This window comes from Psammomys obesus, unplaced genomic scaffold, assembly GCF_907164565.1.
Source record: "Psammomys obesus unplaced genomic scaffold, mPsaObe1.curated_primary_1811, whole genome shotgun sequence".
In the NCBI taxonomy this organism is placed as follows: domain Eukaryota; kingdom Metazoa; phylum Chordata; class Mammalia; order Rodentia; family Muridae; genus Psammomys; species Psammomys obesus.
The window spans coordinates 54,496,456-54,512,035 of record NW_026585895.1 but is presented as its reverse complement, the minus strand read 5'-3'; the positions used below and the strand labels follow the sequence as shown (position 1 = coordinate 54,512,035).

At 47.5% G+C, this 15,580-nt stretch overlaps 1 protein-coding gene across 1 annotated transcript in view; it reads right to left on the bottom strand.

The window, feature by feature from the left end:
* Qsox2 (quiescin sulfhydryl oxidase 2) overlaps positions 1–15,580 on the bottom strand; it is a 30,074-nt gene that overhangs the window by 3,498 nt on the left and 10,996 nt on the right. The window contains exons 3-11 of the mRNA XM_055600484.1: positions 13,700–13,748; positions 12,410–12,515; positions 12,105–12,195; positions 10,149–10,294; positions 8,716–8,850; positions 8,439–8,568; positions 5,968–6,090; positions 5,227–5,377; positions 1,322–1,510 (exon numbers count right to left, since the gene is read on the bottom strand). Of these exons, the coding sequence (XP_055456459.1) occupies positions 1,322–1,510; positions 5,227–5,377; positions 5,968–6,090; positions 8,439–8,568; positions 8,716–8,850; positions 10,149–10,294; positions 12,105–12,195; positions 12,410–12,515; positions 13,700–13,748 (1,120 nt within the window). The remainder of the gene's footprint in view (positions 1–1,321; positions 1,511–5,226; positions 5,378–5,967; positions 6,091–8,438; positions 8,569–8,715; positions 8,851–10,148; positions 10,295–12,104; positions 12,196–12,409; positions 12,516–13,699; positions 13,749–15,580) is intronic.

Below are 15,580 nucleotides of genomic sequence, written 5' to 3'. Positions count from 1 at the left end.
GGAAGGGGTCAGCTGGTGAGAGACCAGAATGAGCTGTGAGATACACACCAACCATCTTCTAAGCGATGGAAAGCACAGGCTGGCACTGGGCAGGTGATTCAGGTCTGACAAAGATGGAGACCCAATCCCTAGGTTGGTGGTGGACTGGTGAGCAGGTGAGGAATCTTAGGAGCAACATCACACCATGCAGCCCCTTCCTGCTGTGGCCTAGTGATGTGAGTACTTGCAACTGGGGACAAATGACAGGGCTCCTGGACTGGGCAGGCCCAGCTGGTGCCTTGTTCTGGCTGCCTCAGAGCCAGGCGCCTGGGGTGTGGGGAGGAGGAGAGGTGGGAGGGAGATAGAGAAGGTATTAGGGAGAAATCCCTGTATAAGGGCCACTACAGCAGCGCCTTGAGACAAAGCAAATCCGCCATACGAAAGGCACCGTCTGCTCTTAGTGCCAAGAAAAACCAATTTTCTTTAGTGCTTTAGTTGTAATATGTTTTATAATACAGCGGATTAAACAAAAACCAAGAGTTTAGTGACATTTTCCGTTTATCTCTGTTAAATTCATTTCTCAGTAGAATTATTCTTAAGCCTAATTTTAATCTTCCATTGATTTTGGAATAGTGGGAATTACTTAACTCTGACAGACTACATGTGCCCTCTATTTTTTATAAAAAAAACAAAATCACTTGTGAGGTTTGCTCAGCAATCTGAGATTTATGTGTGTATGTACACGTGTGTGTTTGTGCATGCTGGTAGAGGGCAGAGGTGGACATTGAGGCTCTTACTTTCTGAGACAGGGTCTTTCAGAGAACCTGGAGTTTGCAGACTGGAGTGGGCTGGAGTGGCCAGCAGGATCCAGGAGCTATCTCCACCTTTCCAGCACCAGAATTATAGGTATGTGCTGTTGCATCCAGATTTTTTTTTTTTAAAGAGATCAACTCAGATCCTCATGCTTACATGGCAAGAATTTTACAAATGGAATTAAATCTACAGCCCTGAGAACAGATTTTAAAGACAATAAAAATTTAGCAAAATTTCTATAGATTTTTTTTTTTCAGAGTTCAGAAAGACTTGTGGTAAAGTTGGGGGGGAGGTTCTGGAGGGAGATAAGGGAGAAGAGCTCCATTAGTGACCACAAGGGCCTGGAGCCCCAAAGCTAATGGGTCACAGTGGTCTGAGACACTCAGAGCAAGCAGTGCTTGGGAACTAACTGTCCCCAAACACACTGACTAGGGCACCCCTGGTGGCCCTGAAGTGGGATGAACCCTCTACACCTAGGCTCAGGGTTATGGCTGACAGTGTGGGGACATCAGGGTATGCAGCTTCTTACCCGCCAGGCGGCTGTTCACCATGTTGTGCTTCCTCCAAAGCCAGAGAACAGCTTGGTCTGGAGTTTTCACAGAATCCATGGACTCTTTAGCCATTTCCTCAAAATGTTCACCGCATTCTTTACATCCAAAGAATGTGTGAATGTATCTCCTTATGGTCTGCAACACAGCCTGGGGATCATCTTCAAAACCTGCAGAAGGAAGAAGGCCATCAGTGCTGCAAGCCTGCAGTCACCAAACCCTGGAACTGTCAAATGGCTCAAACAGGAAGACTCAGATAGGCCAACAGCATGGAGTGGTTCCAAGAGTCCTTACAGAGAAGAACCCATGGGATGGGTGTGCCAGTATGGCAGTATGACTGGAAGCGATGAAGGCTGCTCCCACTGCACGAGGACAGTGGCGGCCACACTAGGAACACATCATTACTCTGGGTATTCAGAAGGTTGAGTGCTAGTACCAAGAAGAACAAGCTCCAATAACTGAGATGCCTCGATCCCCATAAGTCTTAAATGGAATGTGCTAACATTCTTCAACCATGTTCCTGGCTGTCTGTCCTTGACCTCATGACCCAAAATACAAGCTAAACCAATGAGTATGTTTTCCTTAGGACCTGCCAGTCTGCCAGCTGTGTGTACTTCCTGCTTTGTAACCCCTCAAAGTGCTACTTGTGAAGGTGAGGCTCTCACTCTGAGCCCAGGCCGTCCTGCTTCAGAGTCCACAGAACCAGGTCCAAGAGCAAATATAGCCGTGTACAATCTTCCCTGAGCAGATGGGCAGCAGTGGTTACTACCTGGCCAGCTGCCAGGGCTCTCTCTTGGAGGATGGACAGGGAGGCAGGCTGGCAAGGGCTTTTTTTCTTTCAAAAGGACTGAGCCTCTCCAAATGGTGACACTTTTATTCTTTTGTTTGTTTTAATTTTTGGAATCAGGGTCTTGCTATGTCATCCTGGCTGGACTAGAACTTGCAATAGAGCTCAGGCTGGCCTTGAATTCAAGGCTATCCTCCTACTTCAGCCTCTTGAATATTAGAATTATAGAATTATAAAACTATTACATCTAACTGGTGGTGTTTTGATTGTTTGGTTGGTTTTTCAAGACAAGGTTTCTCTGTGTAGCCCTGGCTATCCTGGAACTTGACCTATAAACCAGGTTGGCCTCGAACTCAGAGATCCACTTCCTGAGCACTGGAATTAAAGGCGTGTGCTGGTGTAGTTATTTATGTACTTATTTTTTCAAGACAGGGTTTCTCTGCGTATCCTTGGCTGTCCTGCACTCACTCTGTAGACCATGCCTTGATCAAACTCACAGCGATTCATCTGCCTCTGCCTCCATGGGACTAGGGGTGTGCACTACCACACCTGGCTGGTGGTGGTTTTAAAATCCATCTAGGGCACGGTTCATAGCATAACAGAGGCTTATAGGATGGAAGCAACAGACATGAAGGGTACACAGCATTTTCAGAAAGCAATTCATCCTACAGGCAGAAGCACACCCAGAGACAAGCAACCAACCACAAAGGGCGGGCTGCATCCCAACACAGGTAAGCATACAAGTAAGGGACCAGTACCACAGACAGGCAGCAAAGTGACTAAGGAGAAAATGCGTTCCCACTAAGGAGGCAATCTTTCTGTCCACAGCAGCCTGCAGGGGTGTCTGCTTCTCAGTACACCCTCAGCCAGGGGTCTTGTCAACCAAAACTCGTCGACATGAGGAGTTACACTAGTACCTTTATATCTGGGAGGTAGAAATCAGCACACCACTGTTCCTGCTGGCATTGAGTGTGCCCACGGGTAGCTGGGCAATGCCTGGTGTGTGAGACACTGTTGCTGGTCTTGTGACCGGCCTGCCAGGCCTCCTCTCCCTACTAGATCTTCAAACATCTGCCTCACATCACAGTAATCCCTCTTCTTGCTCACCAAACCACTGCTCGCTCCAGCCCTAATCTTTAAAGTGGACAAGAACCATAAACCGCTACCTGGGGGAGGGTTAGACCATGCAGTGGGCACTTTAGTAGACGGGTTTAAATCAGCAGCGAGAAAAGAAAACCTCAAAGACTTAATCCTGCCCCTCGCTTGACCCAATTCCATTGGCAGGAGACTACTTTTCTCAGGGCTGCATCAGACAGTGTTCACAAGCAGGAGAGTGCTGCAGCTGCCTGCCTGAATGTGGTCTGTCACACAGACATCAAGCGTGTCTTAGGGCCTCCAACTCTGGCTGTCCCAAACTTTAAGTATTCCTTCTTGAGCAAACATCAGCAGTGCTCTGAGGAGCTAGCACAGCAGGTGCATGGTGGGCCAGCACTCACTTCCTTTCTCCACATAGACAAGAGAGCCCTGGAATCAGCCTGTTTTAGGAGTCCTGATGCATTAAATCACATAGTGCTATGGGTCTGACCTCAGCATCTGGACTGTTTCTGGGGTTTCTCTCTGGTGTGTGCTCCTCTTTCTTTTGATTTCCATGGGAATATGATGTTAAGAATGACCAAATCTCTCCCATCCTGGACATACCAATTTACAAAGTGATTTGGGTGCGTCTATGAAGAGGTGGGTCTACTTCCCTCGCTCTGAGTTCAGTCAGGACAAACAGGATATGGCTGAATGATAACCTGCCAAAGCCTTCAAGTTCTTCCTGATCTTAGTGTCACCTGGTAAGAAGCTGAGGCTGGTCTGCAGGAATGAGTCAATCCAAGCCCCCACCCCTAGATGGCCAGCTACCAACAGACATCTCCACAAACAATAGAAGGGATAGAAGAATCATGCAGCCTAGCCAGACCCATCCAAACCTGAGCAAGCAAAGTGGTAGGTATTTGACGACACCACATAGAAGAATTTTATGATGCTACTGGAAGACATAATGGGTCGTGTGGACTCCACTATGACTTGGTATCAATGTGAGTGTACAATGTGAGTGGACAGACTAAAGCATAAGAGCTGAAAGATAAACACTTGCTCTACTGCTCCAGGGGACATGGCCATATCCAGAGTGGATAAAATTTCAATACAGGCCTTGTAGAGAAGAGTAGATAGAGTTCTCATTTGCTATTTGGTAACTACTGACAGCTATCAGTCTCTATCCTCAGGTTTTGTGGTTTTTAAACTCCATGTGATAAGCAGCCTCTGAGACTGTCCCTGGTCCCTGCCTCTAAAACTTACAACTCATGGGTGCTTCTTCCCTTGGGAGCAGAGTGGGCCCAGTGAGACCAAGATGACAGAAGTGATGAGTGTTGCTCTTCTGCTGGCTTCCTCCTAGTAAGCCAGCTACCAAGATGTAAGTGAACCTCAGAGAAATGGATGAAGAGCCTCTAGCCTTTAGCCAGGACCCAGCAGGGACCTAAGGGCCTCAGGGGAGCAGCCAGTGGGCAATGAGAAAGCTTAGAAGTGGGTCTATCCCAAGCTGAACTAGTCTCATTATCCTGAAGCTGAGGACCCAGGTTATGCCACACTCAGATTCCTGATCCACAGAAACTAATATTATGAAAGTCAGGTGTCTTAAGCTGCTAAATTTGAGGCTCGACTGTTCTAGAACAAATGATAAATAATATACCTCACTAAACAGGGTTCACTTGCCTTATTTTCCTGAATCAACCAAGTTGAGTTTACACTGCAAAGATTCCTGGCTGGTCTGTCTTCCTTGTGATTTTTTTTTCCCCCAGTAAGGCTGTTGTGGCAAAGGGTATGGAACTCTCCCTCCTGCCTTCCATGAACAGGCAGGCTGTGCTTCTGGTGTTTGTATTCTGAGATGCTCACCTCTAGACTTAGCATGTCCCCTGCTCTGACATCTGATGACTGGCACCTCATAGATAGCCAGGCAAACTCTTGTAGGTACTTATGGTAGCACATGCCATGCACTCAAACTAAACAGTGAATGCAAAAGGCCACTAGTGTCAGCTCGGTTAGGCAGATGGTTACCTGTGCCAACCAGCGCTTCTGGATGGGTGGAGGCCTGAATCGTCAAAGTGTGAAACAGTTTCCAGAGGGAGCATGGGTAGCCCCGCAACTCCAATCGGCTTCCTTGACATCCCACCCACTTTATGTGGCTGGTAAGAAAGATTCCAGAAATCTGAGGGGGAAACATCCACAAAGAATACAAGACAAGTGTTAAAATTAACACTAGCTGCAGGATGCCTCTGGCCTTGGTTGGGGAGATGGTATGCATCAAAGCTTCTCACTGCATGTTTATAATCTCAGTACTTGGATTGAGGCTACATAAGAGACACTATTTCAACAAACAAAAAAATCAAACAACTGTGTCAAAACCACAAGCCCTGGGTACTGTGCCGTTTTGAGGGCAGCTCTCACAGTGTATTTTTAGTGAGCTGTCCTTAAACTGAAGCCTTTAGTGTAACTTAGCAGCATCACTGATGTAGGGAAGTGTGCATGAAGTCATCACAGAAACAAGAACAGTAAAAATTGTGAAGCTTCTCTACCTAGAGACATGGGCTTCTTCACAAAGGGATGTAGGGCTTTTCTACACTGGAAGAGGGGATTTCTCCGAGCAGGAAGATGGCGCCTGTGCTGTGGGTACCAAGTACTAACAGCACCATAGGTGAGTAGATTTATTCTTTCTTCCTGCGGACTCTGGGTCCTGGGCATGCTAGATGAAGGCAAAAAGCAGTGCGTACATAAGACATGGCCAGGGCTGGGACTCACCCGCATTTTGTTGTTGACTAGGTCTAGAATAGCATTGTATGGAATTTTGTCCAGGGGAAGGTTGGCCAGCCACTCTTGTAGTGTCTCCAACAGCTTCTTGACTGGTGGCCGGCCGGGGAACAGCTAAGAAAGAAGCACCCACCCTATAAGATGTTGAGAAAAATTCCCACTTCCTCCCAAGGTCTGAAAACAGTATGGAAAGCTGTGACCCTGTGGCAAAGTCCACAAAGCAGGGTCAAAGCCCCATACCAACACATGCCCTGCCTCAGGCAGTCCTTTAAGAAAATGCCTAGAACTCCGGGTTCACTTCAAGAACTAGGGGGTTACCAAATGGTAATTTCATGATATCAGACAGGGAGACTATTGGGTATGGCATATTACCAAGTTGTCAAGGGTTCAGTGGCCCTCCAGAAGATACTGCCTGCATACTTATTCTTTCTTTCTGCGATTCTTCAATTCCAACAGCCTCTTTAATTGTCTTTAACCAACTTCCCTACAAGGTATGTGGGAACACGGACTTATCACAGGCAGCGATGACATGCAGACTAATGGCTGACTCACAACACAGGGGCCTGGAGAGCAAGCATCTAAGAGAACCCTGGTGGGTTTGTTCTTCTAGCATAGTAGATTGTTCTCTCTCTCTCTCTCTCTCTGTCTCTGTCTGTCTCTTTCTTTCTTGGTTTTCCAAGACAGAGTTTCTCTGTAGCCCTGGATGTCCTGGAACTCCCTCTGTAGACCAGGCTGGCCTTGAATGCAGAGATCTGCCTCTCTCCGCCTCTTGAGTTTGGGATTAGAGGTGTGCACCACCACCACCTGGCGAATATTGTTCTCTTATTACATGTGCAGAAATAAAGGTTGTTTTAGCTATATTTTTATGCATTGCTTCAAAGTACCTAGATCAGTTAGTTAATCAGCATTAAATTTGTTCTTAGATGCTTAAGTAAATTTACAACAGTAACTTTTTTGTCGTGATTTAAGGAACTGTTACTGTCATATGACACATCCTCACAAACCAGAGCTAACTGAAAGAAGGGCAGGAAGGCAATTTGTAGAGTCAAACCCATCGTGAGGAGGTCAATTCCTGTAAGCCAACAGTTAACTATGTGCCTGGAGTGAGTATGCTGGCGAGCCATTCTAGAGCAGCAGTATCTAGTGAGACATACAGTTAGCTAGCCTAGCTCAACATTTTTGTTTTTGAGACATGGTTTCTTTATGTAGCTCTGGCTGAACTGGAACTCAATATGAAGACTAGACTGTTCTTAAATTTACACAGATCCACCTGTCTGGACTCTTTTTTTTTTTTTTTTTTTTTTTTCACTTTTTTAGTTTTTATTTTATGTGTTTTAGTGTGGAGGTATCAGATCCCTTGAAATTGGCATTACAGACAGTTGTGAATTGCCATGTGGGTGCTGGGAATTGAACCCGGATCCTTTGGAAGGACAGACAGCGCTCTTAACCACTGAGCCATCTCTCCAGCCCCCCTGTCTGGACTCTTGAAAGAAGGTCTATAAAATACCTGCTCCATAGTCAGTACAAGATAAAGTGGGTCTAACACTGTCCTTGTGGCCAATAGTGGTGGTGATGGGGCATTCAAAAAGCCAGAAAGCAGCAGAAACAATGCCAGACCAGACAGGATTGTTACACTAATAAGAGGGCTCAGGCTCATTCCCAAAGGGCAGGGCAATCCACCCACCCAAGCTCTGGGCACCAGAGATGAATAGTTGGCAGGAAACTAAGCCTTTTCACTCTCACGCCAGCTATCAGAACATGAGCCTGTACCACGCATCACCAAGATGGAGGTGGTCCCAGCCCATCTAAAAGGTCTTCTGAGAATGTCAAGCATACTGCCCTGTCTTCTGCCTGTTCTTCCCACCTGAAGCTGCCAGCTCAGGGCTTCTCTTCCAGTCCCAGGGCAGCCCACCATCAGGACCAGAATGTCCATGGAGCATATACCTGCCACACCTAGCTGCCTTCCTGCATTAGCTTTGTTAGGTAGCCCTTCATTTACCCCTTAGCCTTGCTCAGCATTTCTGCACTGATCCCTTACATGGCTTCTGGGAGACTATGGCTATGCTGGCCAGCCTTTTCCCACCTGACTCTGACATGGCAGGGCCTAGGCTGTGTTGTTACGGTTTTCCCTTTCCCTGGACACCTAACTCTCCTAGGACCCCATTCTGAAGCTCCCTAGGAGCAAGTCCCCACCTCTGGTATCTATACAACCCCACCAATTCTTCATGCCTCATCTACTGGTTCTCTCAGCCTGCTGAACTGCCCTAAGCTAAGTTGGGGAGTCAGAACTCAATGTGCTTCTTTCCTGTTCTCAGTCTCTTTTGCCCTCCCCCCTCCAACAGGCAAACACCAGTCAGTCAATACCAGGGGGTCTGGGCTGGCCAGTCACCCACATCAGCAGACAGATGACCCAAGCCCATACTAAATGGGTCCTAGTACCAGTCTGAGCAGAACCACCGCACCTTGGCAATGACAGTCACGAAGTCCCTAAATGTCTTTAACTGAGCTCCAGCCAGGGACCTGTGCGCAGCCAGCTCCACTCTCAGCAGGTAGTGAAGTCCTGACTCCAGGTCTGCAGTGTACAGCTTGGCCCTGAGAGGAGCAGTGGAGAGTTAGGAAGGACACTTCTTGCCTTCCTGCAGGAGGCCCCTCATTTCTGCCAAGCCCCCAGGGGGGAGGTAGACCGAGGGAGCTGCCTCAGTGGGTAGTCTCTGCTCACCCAGTCCCACTCATACTTGCCTGTCAAATTCTTTCCAAATCATAAGCTCTGAATTTTCTTCTCTGTTGGGCTTTTCAGGGAAGGAAAGTGACTTTTTTCTCACATCCGGTAAGGATTTTAAATAAGATGAGAAAAACGATCGTAGAGGCTTTGCGCTATGAAAGGAAGGAGGGGAGGGATGTTTTTATGGCTGTCGGAGATCATGCAGCTTCTCCAGGCCATGGCTTGGAGGAGAGCTGTTCAACCATTCCCCCTGTGCATATACTGACATAGGTGGTGAAAGGCGTGCACCTCATCTGGGCCCCAGGAGCCACCCCCCATCTGAGATGACAGAACACCAAGTCCAGAGAATCACTGACTAATAGCTGCAGTGAACACCATAGCTCATCCATACTTGCTGGGACCTTAAGATGTTTGTAAAGCCGTTTGAACATCTACCAAAATCAGTTTCATCCCAGCTATGATTTCACTGTATCAGAGGGCCTTCATGACATGCTTGCTCTGCCAGCTGAACAGTATCTGGAGGCCAGGCCCCTTCTAAGCTCGCTGATGCTCAGGAGCCATCAGTGCACCCAGAGCTCAGTGTCATTTCTACAGAGAACACAGCAATGTTACTATAAAGTATTAACATGGCTTTGTGTTAGAAGTTGCATGTGACACTCTTGGTTCTATGTGTACATACACACGTCTTCAGAACATAATGGCAATTACTGGGGTAGAGCAGCCTCCCAGATGTTCAGGGACCACCTCCCAAAACTCCATGACCTTGGGTGCCCTGTTTCTGTTTTTTCTATTCATTTTTGAGAGAGGGTCTCATGTAGTCCCTATGTAACCAAGGATGACCTTGAACTTCTGATCCTCTTGTCTCACCTTCCAAATGCTGGGATTACAGGTATAAGCCACCGTGCCTACTTATGCAGTGATGGGATCAAACCTAGGCTTCCTGAATGCTAACCAAGCGCTTTGCCAGCTGACCTTCATACAGCTAAAGAGCCATGCAGTGTAGCTCTGACTCTGGGAAGGCTTTCCTGCAACCTCAGAATTTTTAACTTTCACACCTATTTTGCTTTCTGAAGCTTTATTCAAGGTCACTTTATTGACCTTGGGTGCCTGGTGCCCACCCCAGCCTCTCACTCTAGACAGAGCTTGCTGGCCACAACAGATACAACCAAAAGCCCAGACCTAGCATAGGAGGGGTCAATGGATACCTGTTGCTCTTGGAGTTTGCTCAGAAAGTCATAGAAACAACCAGAGGCAACAACCACTCGAGATCCTAGAGCCTGAAACATGGGTACAGTAGGTCAAGGAAGATGGCCAGACATAGGGTTTCCTTGCACCTTGGTCAGCTGGGGGCTGTCAGATAGACTCCAAGACCTTGTCAGCATGCCAGTGAAGCACGAGTCTCCACAGACTTACTGAATGCTCTGCATTCATTGTATAAACTAGCACTCACATATTAACCAGTCCACGAGACCCATTTGGGTAAATCAAGTAACAGGAAGGAACTGAAGAAATGCCAAGTGTCTCCAGAAATGCTTTGTCCCCATCCAGTGCTCTGCTCACCATGATGTTGTCATATGGAATTAAATCCAAGATCACCTGCAGAACAAGAAGTCATGTTACCATCATAATTTTCTAGGAAAACATCTCAGAGGTGTAGACACACACTCCACAGGCCACCCTTCACCCAACAGATGCTGAACTGTTCAGGTAACAGTCCTGTCTACCTGCACCACACAACATGGAAAACCTTGTTCCGACTGCAAAGAGCTGGGTGGTGTGACATGCAGTGCTACACCAATTACACAAGGCTGAGGCATGGCACCACAGTCTGCCTGCATCCCCCCTCTGCAATCAAAGCAGCTTGTGCACCGTAACTTTTACTATATTTGAAGCACTGTACCAAGGCACATGTCCACTCTCATTTAGCAATTTTCCAGAATAATCAAAAGAAACATTTGGTGTGTGTGTGTAAGTAGGTATGTATTTCATGTGTGTGCAAGTGCATGTATGTGTGTATATACAAGTGGAGATCATTACTCAGGTACCACCCACTTTGTTTTTGAGACAGGTTCTCTCAGCCCAGAGCTTGCCAAATAGGGCGGTTTGGTTGGCTAGCAAACCCCAGAGATGAGCCTGTTTCTGGCTACTCAACACTGGGATTATAAGTGTGCCTCTGAGGACTGAACTCAAGTCTCCATGCTTGCAAGATAAGCATTTTTTGGGCTGAACCATAAAGTAACCCAACCCCCAAAGTGACTTTTGTTACTAAACTTTACCTTTCTGAACCTATTTGTCTGCTACAGAATCTATAAGAATGGAGTAAGCATCGATGGCCTGGAAATCATATATAGCCCAGGCTGATCTTAAACTTACAGAGATCTGCCTACTTCTGTCATTTGAGTGCTGGGATTAAAGGTGTGTGCCATCCCACCTGGCCACAATGGTGTTTCTTGATCTTGACTCTTAGGGTACCCTTGGTCACAGGTCCAACCCAGAGGACCAGGCCTTATTGATTGCAAAGGCACTGATGTGCTGGTACTATGGGGAAAGGGTGATTGGCAAGAAGATGGGTCTTCAGCCATCTTCTCAAGGGGGAGGCCCTGTTTTTTGCTTATAAATGTATATGTGTGTGTATGAAGGGAAAGGGGCACAGCCTGGAAGCGCTGGCATGCAGCAGCTCTGGGCAATAGGGAAAGGAGTTGGACAGGAATGAGTTCTGGGCTCTGTTGTTCCTTAGTCCTTTGACTAGAAATCCTGCCAACCATGAAACAAAAATTAAAATGACTCACCAAACTTGGTGGGAGGGCAGTGAGGTCCTAGAGGGCAGCCAGGCTCTTATGGTTGCCACATTGTTGCCTGTAGCCTGCCTCACATCCTCCAGAGCCTACCAAGGGTAGTGCTGTCTCCTCCTCCTCGAACTGCCCAGATAACCTGGAGAACAGCACTCAAGTGGCAGGAAGGAGGAGCCCAGAGGTCAGTGCTGAATCTCTGTGGGCCAGGAGGCCTCCTTCTTGTCTTCTAGGGACCCTGGCATTAGCAACTAGGTCTCTGGTCCCCTGGTTTGATGGTTGGCCAAAGTTGAAGGTTTCTGACAACATCTCACAAATGAAGCAAGGTTCTACAGATTCCTTAATGTGATAACACAGCACATAGGGGATCTGTAATAGCACGTAATAATGGCCTTGGGCTGGACCCTAAAAGGCAAGTCTTGTCACTCCAGCATTTTTCTTCTATATATAGACCAAACACACACACACACACACACACACACACACACACACACACACACACACGATCTCTATAACTAATGACAGTTCAAGGGTCACTGGCTGTTGCTGTCAATGCACTAACCAGAGTCCATCCCAGCCACAACAGCTGTAGCCCCAGAGCACATGTGACACAGTACCTCTCGTCCAACATAAGAAGCATTGCTTTCAAACATAATAGCGTGGTATTGGCCACTGTGGCTGTCCATGAGGGAAAGGATGTCACTGGGCCTGTCAGGAGAAAGAAGAACCTTTAGTACTATCCACGATAATAGCAAGCTGTCACAGCATGCCAGCACCTCAGTCACTATACACATAGTGAGATCTCCATGCCCAAACTGCACCATGCAACTTGGGAAGAAAGATGAACCAGGGCTTCCCACTTGCTGAGCACTACCACCAAGATGTTCTAGTCCTCATAGGCTACCTTTCAGTGGCTACTCACTGAATAGGGTCCAGGGGTGGGCATGCAGGAGGCCGGGTGTCCTCCGTATGGTTCTGTAGGAAGTCAATCATTGTCTGCCTGACTGTCCGAAGCTCCCTGTCAGTTCCTACAAAAGCAAATCTGGGTCATGGCTGTGGCAGCAGGTGCCTGAACCTAAGCAGCCACCCCAAGCCCAGAGCCCAAGGTCAGGAAAGGCAGCAGCACCATTCACAGCATCCTAGGTACACTGCTGCTGTAGTGTAGGCAACAACAGACGCACGAAGTGGGAGACCACACAGCTGAGAGCAAGTGAGAGGCCACAGGACACAAGGCGAAGTGACAGATCTCACACACACGGTGGTAAGAGGGGCCAGGTGCACTGCCAACACATCTACTGCTAACACAGGCAAACGACTTCTGATGCCAGAAATGGCAGGTATCTCCCAGGGGGACAGCCTGTGCAGCACTGCTCACCTGAACAGGCTCACACATAAACACCTATGAGCCATGCACTTGCCATGCATACATTCCACGAAATACTCCTTCAATAAAAGTTTGTTACTAATGAGGGTGAGAAAAGAACCTGTAGGTAACAGGGGAGAGGAGCTGGGAGGTACACAGTGAAAGTGACCAGAATGAAGGATATACATGTATGAAATAGCCAAAGGACAAGCTTAATAAAAAATATAATAAAAATTTTACTACCATACGTATTTCCCCAAAAGGGCAAAGCACAAAATAAAGAATTTTCTGTGGCTAGAGAGATGGCTCTATGGATAAGAGCATCTACCGCTCTTCCAGAGGACTGAATTCAGTTCCTATTACCTATGTCAAGTGGTTCACAACCTCCTGTAACTTCAGTTCCAGGGGGATCTGACACCCTTGGCCTCTAAGGACAGACAGACAGACAGACAGACGAGGGAGAGGGGCATGCACGCGCTCGCGTACACACACACACACACACACACACACACACACAAACACTATTTTTTAAAGATTTATTATTTATACAATGTTCTGTCTGCATGTACACCTACATGCCAGGAGAGGGCACCAGATCTCATTATAGATGGTTGTGAACAACCTGGAAGAGTAGCCAGTGCTCTTAACCTCTGAGCCATCTCTCCAAGCCCCACCAAACACAGTTTTAAAAAAATTTTAAGAAGTCTTCTTCTCACCCAAACTATTCAGGCTTGAATTTTTAATAGACTGTCAGGCAGCACTGGGGCAAACATGCTGAGACCACGTCCACTCCACCAGGTTGAGTGAGTCACCCTAAAGAATCAGAATAGAATGCTGCGTGCTCCTTACCTTTAAAATTTTCTCCAGTTGTAAACTCCTTTGTGAATGCTTTAAAATACTAAAGGAAAAACACACAACAAATAAGAAACAGCATGGGGAGTTGTGATGACTGCCGTCTCCACCAGAAGCTCTGGGCAAGTCCCTCCCAAAGTTACACTGTCGGACAAGACATGCTCCCTGCCTCCATGGACACTGGTGTTCCTGCAGATGTGCAAACCCAACTGGGTTCCATTATGTCACTTCTAACCCAAAAGAAGCAAGACAATCCACCAGGGCAGGATCATTACAAAGGTGGCATCCCTTGAAGAGCACAGGTTCCAGGGAAGTGAGCTATCCATAGCCTCTGAGAAGATAAAAGCTTCTATCCAGAGCCAACCCATCTGAAGCACAGCAGTGACAGTCAAGGATAGGTAGTATTCCCAGCATAGCTCAAAAGGAGGCCAGCACTGAGACACATAGAGGACTCGCTGTACGGCAGTGGGGGAAGCAAAGGCAGCCAAGAGGAAAGTGGATAGACATCTTCTCAGTCCCACAGAAATGAAAGCACAGATGTGCTCGTCACCAGGAAAACAGGGAACACAGGCACTTTGCCCTACACCATGGACAGATGTGTTATGCTGTGTAGGGCCTAGCCCCACTAGGTCCGCTGGCCTTCTTCTTCTACCCAGTCAGAGAAACCTGTCATGGGCAGGGGGGACCTTCACAGCAGTGTTGGTCCATGTACTAAAAGCCAGGAGATAATCCAACATTCCGCAGGTTTTCGCATGCAGTGAGCTACTACTGCATAGCCAAATCCAATGAGCCAAGCAGCACCCAGCATCATGAGCAAATCTTGGCAAAGTCATCTGAAGAATAAGAAAGAAGGCCCAGGGATTTACACACTGTACTGTTTAATGGAGGATAGGAAGTTAACAGCAAGTTAAAACAAGAATACACATGATACTATCAGCCCAAGGCCAGAAAGCGAGAGCACAAATAACAAGGGCCTGTGGGGTCCCTGGGGCTATCACTGCACTAAGCATCCCAGTAGCAAAGCCCAGTCAATGGGTGGGTGGGAACACAGGGGACACCACTGAGCTGGGTCCTGCCTCTGACAATACACAGTATTAGCAGGATGGAGGTGCATAACTGGGGTCATGGGCTCTTCAGAAATTATCTCAAGTAGGGCTGTGGTGGCACATGCCTTTAGTCCCAGCACTTGGAGGTAGAGCAAGGTGGATCTCTGAGTTCGAGGACAGCATGGTCTACAAAGTGAATTCCAGAAGAAAAGAAAGAAGAGGAGGAGGAGGAGGAGGAGGAGGAGGAGGAGGAGGAGGAGGAGGAGGAGGAGGAAGAAGAAGAAGAAGAAGAAGAAGAAGAAGAAGAAGAAGAAGAAGAAGAAGAAGAAGAAGAAGAAGAAGAAGAAGAAGAAAAACAAACAAACAAAAAAAAAAAAAACACCTCTCCAAAGGTGCTATATAGTAGTTTGGAGACGATCAAATGCAAGTATGTGGCCACAGTCACACACACTCTAAGCACTGGAGCTTCTGTCACAGGGAGTACCTCTGCCCCCTAGTGGAAGAAACATGAACAAGCTTGTCAGCAGGGTGCTGGGGAAGCCACTTTCAACACTGCTGGTGCCTTCTGAAAGTAATAGGAGACCCAGCAGCATGCTACCCCATAAAGAGATGTACCCAACAGGCCTCTGTGTGAGCCAGGCTACATCTGGCTCTGATCAGAGCCTGCTGTGACTCAAGAGGAAGAACAAATGGGCCACATGCTGAGAATGCAAATCCCCCAAAGTTTTCAGACTTCAAGCCAGAAATGCTGATGTAGAAGTTACTGGTATATGGATGCTGCCTGAAAAGCCACTGGAGCAGGTGAAGGTTGCGGGGGGGGGGGGGGGGGGGG